General features: G+C 48.8%; 1 protein-coding gene across 2 annotated transcripts in view; it reads right to left on the bottom strand.

The window, feature by feature from the left end:
- Window positions 1-2,945: 2,945 nt before the first annotated feature.
- LOC144486459 (uncharacterized) overlaps window positions 2,946-9,336 on the bottom strand; it is a 124,996-nt gene continuing 118,605 nt past the window's right edge. The window contains exons 11-12 of one of the 2 annotated variants that reach the window (XM_078204493.1): window positions 6,207-6,454; window positions 2,946-4,371 (exon numbers count right to left, since the gene is read on the bottom strand). In XM_078204493.1, the coding sequence (XP_078060619.1) occupies window positions 3,388-4,371; window positions 6,207-6,454 (1,232 nt within the window). In that variant the 3' untranslated portion in view covers window positions 2,946-3,387. The remainder of the gene's footprint in view (window positions 4,372-6,206; window positions 6,455-9,336) is intronic. The other variant, XM_078204492.1, reaches the window with a different exon arrangement.

Here is a 9,336-nt window from a genome sequence, read left to right as displayed (position 1 = left end):
AAGTATCTATTATTCTATATATAAACCACCCCAAATCCCTCGATTAGATTCCAGTCTTCAACTCACTCTCAGGTATCTGTTATTCTATATATAAACCACCCCAAACCACTCGATTAGATTCCAGCCTGCAACTCACTCCCGGGTATCTGTTATTCTATATATAAACCACCCCGAACCTCTTGATTAGAATCCAGTCTGTAACTCACTCCCGGGTATCTATTATTCTATTTATAAACCACCCCGAACCCCTCAATTAGATTCCAGTCTGTAACTCACTCCCAGGTATCTGTTATTCTATATATAAACCACCCCGAACCCCTCGATTAGATTCCAGTCTGTAACTCACTTCCGGGTATCTGTTATTCTATATATAAATCACCCCGAACCCCTCGATTAGATTCCAGTCTGTAACTCACTCCCGGGTATCTGTTATTCTATATATAAACCACCCCGAACCCCTCGATTAGATTCCAGTCTGTAACTCACTCCCGGGTATCTGTTATTCTATATATAAACCACCCTGAACCCCTCGATTAGATTCCAGTCTGTAACTCACTCCCGGGTATCTGTTATTCTATATATAAACCACCCTGAACCCCTCGATTAGATTCCAGTCTGTAACTCGCTCCCGGGTATCTGTTATTCTATATATAAACCACCCTGAACCCCTCGATTAGATTCCAGTCTGTAACTCACTCCCGGGTATCTGTTATTCTATATATAAACCACCCTGAACCCCTCGATTAGATTCCAGTCTGTAACTCACTCCCGGGTATCTGTTATTCTATATATAAACCACCCTGAACCCCTCGATTAGATTCCAGTCTGTAACTCACTCCCGGGTATCTATTATTCTATATATAGACCACCACAAATCCCTTGATTAGATTCCAGTCTTCAACTCACTCCCAGGTATCTGTTATTCTATATATAAACCACCCCAAACCCCTCGATTAGATTCCAGTCTGCAACTCACTCCCGGGCATCTGTTATTCTATATATAAACCACCCCGAACCTCTTGATTAGAATCCAGTCTGTAACTCACTCCCGGGTATCTATTATTCTATTTATAAACCACCCCGAACCCCTCAATTAGATTCCAGTCTGTAACTCACTCCCAGGTATCTGTTATTCTATATATAAACCACCCCGAACCCCTCGATTAGATTCCAGTCTGTTACTCACTTCCGGGTATCTGTTATTCTATATATAAACTACCCCGAACCCCTCGATTAGATTCCAGTCTGTAACTCACTCCCGGGTATCTGTTATTCTATATATAAACCACCCCGAACCCCTCGATTAGATTCCAGTCTGTAACACACTCCCAAGTATCTATTATTCTATATATAAACCACCCCAAATCCCTCGATTAGATTCCAGTCTTCAACTCACTCCCAGGTATCTGTTATTCTATATATAAACCACCCCAAACCCCTCGATTAGATTCCAGTCTGCAACTCACTCCCGGGTATCTGTTATTCTATATATAAACCACCCCGAACCTCTTGATTAGAATCCAGTCTGTAACTCACTCCCGGGTATCTATTTTTCTATTTATAAACCACCCCGAACCCCTCAATTAGATTCCAGTCTGTAACTCACTCCCAGGTATCTGTTATTCTATATATATAAACCACCCCGAACCCCTCGATTAGATTCCAGTCTGTAACTCACTTCCGGGTATCTGTTATTCTATATATAAACCACCCCGAACCCCTCGATTAGATTCCAGTCTGTAACTCACTCCCGGGTATCTGTTATTCTATATATAAACCACCCCGAACCCCTCGATTAGATTCCAGTCTGTAACTCACTCCCGGGTATCTGTTATTCTATATATAAACCAACCCAAACCCCTCCATTGTTTAGACAAATCTGTTGGGAGTTTTTTGCGAATTTCACTGCAAGGCTAAATGAGGAGGGACCAGTGGATGTGCTTTATTCAGATAATGTGCCACACGGGAGTTAATGAACAAGGTGTGGGGACATGGGACTGGGGATAATATACTAGCAAGGATTGAGGATTGGTGAATGCACAAAGAGGAGGAATAACTGGGTCATTCCCCGGTTGACTCGCTGTGACCAGTGGAGTTCTGCAAGGATTAGTACCTGAGCCCAAACTATGCACAATCAGTGATTCGGATGTGGGGACCGAATCCAATATCTACAATCTTGCTGATGTTACAAAACTTGGTGGGAATGTGAGTGGTGAGGAGGATGCAGAGAGGGTACAAAGGGATTTCATAGAATCATAGAATCCCTACAGTGCAGAAGGAGGCCATTCGGCCCATTGTGCCTGCACCTACAACAATCCCACCCAGGCCCTATCCCCATAACCCCACATATTTACGCCGCTACTCCTCCTGACACTAAGGGGCAATTTAGCACGGCCAATCCACCTAACCCACACATCGTTGGACTGTGGGAGGAAACTGGAGCATCCAGAGGAAACCCACGCGCACATGGGGAGAATGAGCAGACTCGGCACAGACAGTAACCCGACACCAGAATTGAACCGGGGGTCCCTGGCGCTGTGAGGCAGCAGTGCTAACCACTGTGCCACCGTGCCGCCCCAAATTTGGACTGGCTAAGTGAATGGGCAAGAACATGGCAGATGCAGTCTCGCATGGATATGTGTGGAGTTATCCACTTTGGTCAGAGAAACAGCAGTGTGTTTGTTAAATGCTGAGAGGGCGGAAGTGTTGATGTCCAAAGGGTGTTCTTGTTCATGAGTCAGTATAAACCATCGCGTGGATGCAGCAAGGCAAATGGTACGTTGATTTTCATCGCAAGGGGATTTGAGTGGGAGTAAAGATGTCTTGCTGCAGTTGTCTGTGGCTCTGGAGTCACATGTAGGCCAGACCAGGTAAGGACAACAGATTTCCTTCCCTAAAGGATATTATTGAACCACAGGGATTTTTACAACAACTGACAATAGTTTGACAGCCAATGATTCCTGGTATTGTTTTTAATTTCAGATTTATTAATCGGTTGAACTAAATTCATGCCCAGCAGCAGTGGGGGGATTCAATCTGATCTCTGTGTGGTATTAGTCCAGCCAAGCAGCATCTCCACAGTGGTACAGTCCCCAGTGAACGCCCCTCCTCAGAGCGCAGGAGTTTCCTTCAGCCACAGCCTGTCCTGAAGCTCCCTCCACCAGGGAGACGCCATCGCGTGTCAATCCTCGGCCTGGCTTTGCTTGCCTTCACCAGGCCTCAGGCTGCCGTGACATCCCAGTGACACGTTACCACGGTGATCCCTCACATCCCACCACCCCACAATCCCACCCATTTCCCGCACCCCCCCCCATGCCTCTCCCCACCCCCTCCCCCCCCCCCCACCACCTGCCATGTCCCCTCCGACTCCCGCCCTCGACACCGTCTTCACTCCGCCTCGTCTCCCTCCAGCACCAGGGAGCGACAGCGGGCCTGGGCCTGGGAGTTGGGGGAAGCCTCCGGATTCGGTGGGCGCAGGGGGTCCGGGAACTGGGGGAGGCTCAGCCGGTCCCGGTGGGCCGAGGGTAGCGGGGGAGGGCTGGGGTTCGGGAGGGAGTCACCCCGCGTGAAGGTCTGCAGGTGCCTGTAGGGGGCGTTCTTGCGCTCCCGGGCCAGGGCGACCGCCTCGTCGAAGGACATGCTGCCGCCACTGCGCCAGGCCTGCCGGCGGACCGCGGGGGAAGCGCGGGGGGCTTCCTCGACCAGGCCAGACTGGGGCAGGATCTCGGCTACCTGGGCCTCCAGCGCCTCGGGCCGACGCTTCTCCTTCAACGCCGGTGGCAGCTTGGCGTAGTGGGGCTTGGGGGGCACCACTGGTAAGGACTTGGCATGGAGGATTCTGCTCGGCGAACACTCCAGCCTCATGGGGACGCCCGCTGGCACCCATGGAGATTCGGGATGCAGTGGGAGCGGAGAAGGCTCCTCCTCCTCCTGCTCGGTGAAGACCTCCCTTGTGGAAGAGCACTTATTCCCGGTTCCCGCACCCCCCTCACATGGAAACCCCCGCTCCGGGAAGCTTAATTGGGTGGGGAAGCCCTCATTCCCGCCTCCCGCACTCTCCTGGATGGGATCCTCCTGCTCTGTGATGCACGCTACAGTTGGACAGCCCGCTTTCCCAGACTCTGAGCTGCTCCCGTCGCTGTGATTCTCCAGCTCAGTTTGCCCAGCCTCCGGTCTCGCGTCGAGGCTTGTGGCCTGGGGATCCGGGGCAGACGGATCAGGATCCTCCTCCAGATGTCCCGCTCCCAAAGGCGGAGGCTCAATGGGGCAACTGAGGGGCGTTCCTGGGGGCTCCGAGAGCGGCTCATAGACATCGTCTTGACTCCAGATCTCATCAACCGGGGGCTCGACGGAGAATTCGACGTAATGAACCTGGAGAGAGAGAGAGTGAGAGAGGCACGAGGGGGTTAACATCAACACCAACATGGACAGCAGCTCATTCCCAGAACTCAATGCAATCCACCCTTCAAAAATACTCCAATCCCCCCAACCCACCTTCTCCCCAGTCCCTCAATACCACCAACCCAGCTTCTTCAACTCCCTATCTCTGTAACCTCATCTAGGCACCACAACACTCCCTATCTCTGGAACCTCCACCAATTCCTAGATCCCTCCCTATCTCTGTAACCTCCTCCACCCCCTACACCCCTCCCTTTCTCTGTAACCTCCTCCAGCCCCTATACCCCTCCCTATTTCTGAAACCTCCTCCATCCCCTACAACCCTCCTTATCTCTGTAACCTCCTCCACCCCCTACACCCCTCCCTTTCTCTGTAACCTCCTCCAGCCCCTACACCCCTCCCTATTTCTGTAACCTCCTCCAGTCCCTACAACACTCCCTATCTCTGTAACCTCCTCCACCCCGTACACTCCTCCCTTTCTCTGTAACCTCCTCCAGCCCCTACACCCTTCCCTATCTCTGTAGCCTCCACCAGTCCCTACAACACTCCCTATCTCTGTAACCTCCGCCAACCCTTACAAGCTTCCTTATGTCTGTAACCTCCTCCAGCCCCTATAACACTCCCTATCTCTGCAACCTCACCAATTCCTGGATCCCTCCCTATCTCTGTACCCACCTCTAGCCCCAACAACCCTCCCTGTCTCTGTAACCTCCCCCAGCCACTACAACCCTCCCTGTCTCTGTAACATCCTCTATTCCCGACACCCCTCCCTATCTCTGTAATATCCTCTATCCCCAACACCCCTCCCTATCTCTGTAATATCCTCTATTCCCGACACCCCTCCCTATCTCTGTAATATCCTCTATCCCCAACACCCCTCCCTATCTCTGTAATATCCTCTATTCCCTACACCCCTCCCTATCTCTGTAACGTCCTCTATTCCCAACACCCCTCCCTATCTCTGTAACCTCCTCTATTCCCTACACCCCTCCCTATCTCTGTAACCTCCTCTATCCCCTACACCCCTCCCTATCTCTGTAACCTCCTCTATTCCCTACACCCCTCCCTATCTCTGTAACCTCCTCTATTCCCTACACCCCTCCCTATCTCTCTAGCGTCCTCAGATCTCACATGACCCAGTGACAAATCCTTATTGACTACACTCATGCAAAGCATCTTGGGACCTTTCACTACTTTCCCGGCCCAGAATAATGTCAGTTCTTGTTGGTTGCTCCGGGGTCCACGTGTTCCTCGTTAAAGACCATGTCACATTCTCCATTTACACTCACTCCCTCTTTCTCCAATTGGAGTGAGCGTGAGGGAAAAAGGAAGACAGACACTTCCTTAATGTCAAACCCAAGGGAAACAACTCAGCTATGGCAAGATGCCTCTGTTTGACCTCAGGATGTGCCTATCTCCCCCTTCGTCTGGCTTACTTCAGTGGACAGACCCCGGGCAAACATCTGACTCGATCACCTCCCTCCCCTACCAATCACCGAACTGTGGGCGAGGAACAGTTGGCTCTCTTCAAGAAATCTTTCATGTGGAACTTTATCACGAGCCTTCCTTAAAATTGGTTGGATGTTGCGCTGAGCTTGTGGTGGGGTAGGGGAGGGCTGGTTTAGTCGGTGTGTCATTGGCTGCTTCTGAAGGGATCAAAGCCTAGTTATAGTCTCTGCAGCATCAGGGATTTAAGAGGGTAAATATGTGGGGTTACAGGGATAGGACCTGGGTAGAGTTATTGTCAGTGCAGTCTCGATGGGCTGAATGGCCTCCATCTGCACTGTAGATTCTATGATTTGATGTACCTGCGTGTCGTAAACTCTCAGCTCTCTGCTGTCCAAATCGTGATCCATGAGCTCTGACTCGATGCTCATTTCCAGGACTCCCGTTCTATCATGGTCACTGTTGGCGTAGTAATCATACGGCTCCATCTCCTCGGGCGTCATGAGCGGCATTCCCATCTCACCGGGGTAATCCGAATCACAGTCCCCGGTCTCTGAGGTGTCCTGGGTGTCAAGGAAGGAGAAGGTGTCCTGTAGTTCCAGGGTGAGCTCTGGAGAGAGAGGGACACCAACAATCAGTCTCTCTCATCTCTCTCTGTCTCTTTCTCTCTTTCACTCAATCTCTCTGTCTCACTCACTTTCTCTGTCTCATTCTGTCTTGCTCACTTTCTCTCTCTCTGTCTGTCTATCTCTGTCTCTCTCTCTCTCTCTCTGTCTCTTTCTATGTCTATCTTTCTCCATCTGTTGCTCTCTGTCTCTGCCTCCTTTTCTCTTTCTCTCTGTATCTGCCTCTCTCCCTCTCTGCATCCCTCTTCATGTCTATCTTTGTCTCTCTCTGTTTCTCTTTTGCCTCTTTCTCTCCACTCTGTCTCTCCTTCTCTCTCTCTTTCTGCCTCTCTATCTATCTCTATCTCTGTATCTCCCTGTCTCTCTCACTGCCTCCCTCTCTGTCACTCTCTCTTCCTGTCTCTCCCACGTTAACTTTCTCCTAGCTGTCTTGATGTCTCTCTCTCTCTCTCTTTCCATGTCTCTCTATCTCTCTTTATGTTTTATTTCTCTCTCTCTCTCCCTGTTTCTGTCTTTGTGCGCTCTTTCTCCAGAAGCATCAACCAGGAACTGTTTTTGTCTTTCTCTCTTTCTCTCAGGTGAGTGTTGGGATAGGAGTAGGCCATTCAGCCCATCAGGCCTGCTCCATCATTCAAACAGAGCATTGGGCTGATTCTCTCCCTCAACGACACCTTCCCCCCTCTCCCCACAATGTCCCAGAATGTCAGTCACATCCAGAGATCTATCAATCTCTGCCTTGAGCACACTCTAAGAATGACTCTCCACAGACCTCTCGGGGAGTGAATTCCAAAGATTCACCTCCCTTGGAGTGAAGAAATTCCTCCTCATCTTCGTCCTCAATGGCCTACCCATTATTCTGAGACTGTGTCCCTGGTTCTACCGGTAACTCACTCTCGGGAATCTGTTATTCTATATATAAACCACCCTGAACCCCTCGATTAGATTATAGTCTGTAACTCACTCCCGGGTATCTGTTATTCTATATATAATCCACCCTGAACCCCTCGATTAGATTCCAGTCTGTAACTCACTCCCGGGTATCTGTTATTCTATATATAAACCACCCTGAACCCCTCGATTAGATTCCAGTCTGTAACTCGCTCCCGGGTATCTGTTATTCTATTTATAAACCACCCCGAACCCCTCGATTAGATTCCAGTCTGTAACTCACTCCCGGGTATCTGTTATTCTATATATAAACCACCCCAAACCCCTCGATTAGATTCCAGTCTGTAACTCACTCCCGGGTATCTGTTATTCTATATATAAACCATCCCGAACCCCTCGATTAGATTCCAGTCTGTAACTCACTCCCGGGTATCTGTTATTCTATATATAAACCAGCCTGAACCCCTCGATTAGATTCCAGTCTGTAACTCACTCCCGGGTATCTGTTATTCTATATATAAACCACCCCGAACCCCTCGATTAGATTCCAGTCTGTAACTCACTCCCGGGTATCTGTTATTCTATATATAAACCACCCCGAACCCCTCGATTAGATTCCAGTCTGTAACTCACTCCTGGATATCTGTTATTCTATATATAAACCAGCCTGAATCCCCCGATTAGATTCCAGTCTGTAACACACTCCTGGATATCTGTTATTCTATATATGAACCACCCCAAACCTCTCGATTAGATTCCAGTCTGTAACTCACTCCCGGGTATCTGTTATTCTATATATAAACCACCCCAAACCCCTCGATTAGATTCCAGTCTGTAACTCACTCCCGGGTATCTGTTATTCTATATATAAACCACCCCAAACCCCTCGATTAGATTCCAGTCTGTAACTCACTCCTGGATATCTGTTATTCTATATATAAACCACCCCGAATCCCTCGATTAGATTCCAGTCTGCAACTCACCCCCGGGTATCTGTTATTCTGTATATAAACCACCCTGAATCCCTCGATTAGATTCCAGTCTGTAACTCACTCATGGGAATCTGTTATTCTATATATAAACCACCCCGAATCCCTCGATTAGACTCCAGTCTGTAACTCACTCATGGGAATCTGTTATTCTATATATAAACCACCACAAACCCCTCGATTAGATTCCAGTCTGTAACTCACTCCCGGGTATCTGTTATTCTATATATAAACCAGCCTGAACCCCTCGATTAGATTCCAGTCTGTAACACACTCATAGGAATCTGTTATTCTATATATAAACCACTCCAAATCTCTTGATTAGAATCCAGTCTGTAACTCACCCCCGAGTATCTGTTATTCTATATATAAACCAGCCTGAACCCCTCGATTAGATTCCAGTCTGTAACTCACCCCCGGGAATCTGTTATTCTATATATAAACCATCCCGAACCCCTCGATTAGATTCCAGTCTGTAACTCACTCCCGGGTGTCTGTTATTCTATATATAAACCACCCCAAACCCCTCGATTAGATTCCAGTCTGTAACTCACTCCCGGGAATCTGTTATTCTATATATAAACCAGCCTGAACCTCTCGATTAGATTCCAGTCTGTAACTCACTCCCGGGTATCTGTTATTCTCTATATAAACCACCCCAAACCCCTCGATTAGATTCCAGTCTGTAACTCACTTCCGGGTATCTGTTATTCTATATATAAACCACCCCAAACCCCTCGATTATATTCCAGTCTGTAACACACTCCCGGGTATCTGTTATTCTATATATAAACCACCCCAAACCCCTCGATTAGATTCCAGTCTGTAACTCACTCCCGGGTATCTGTTATTCTATATATAAACCACCCCGAACCCCTCGATTAGATTCCAGTCTGTCACTCACTCCTGGGAATCTGTTATTCTTGGGGGTAATTTAGCATGGCGAATCCACCTAACCTCCATATCTTTGGAGTGTGGGAGGAAACTGG

The sequence above is a fragment of the Mustelus asterias genome, unplaced genomic scaffold (assembly GCF_964213995.1).
Source record: "Mustelus asterias unplaced genomic scaffold, sMusAst1.hap1.1 HAP1_SCAFFOLD_348, whole genome shotgun sequence".
NCBI classification, from domain to species: domain Eukaryota; kingdom Metazoa; phylum Chordata; class Chondrichthyes; order Carcharhiniformes; family Triakidae; genus Mustelus; species Mustelus asterias.
The sequence above is the reverse complement of the archived record's forward strand: the minus strand, read 5'-3'. Positions and strand labels throughout refer to the sequence as shown.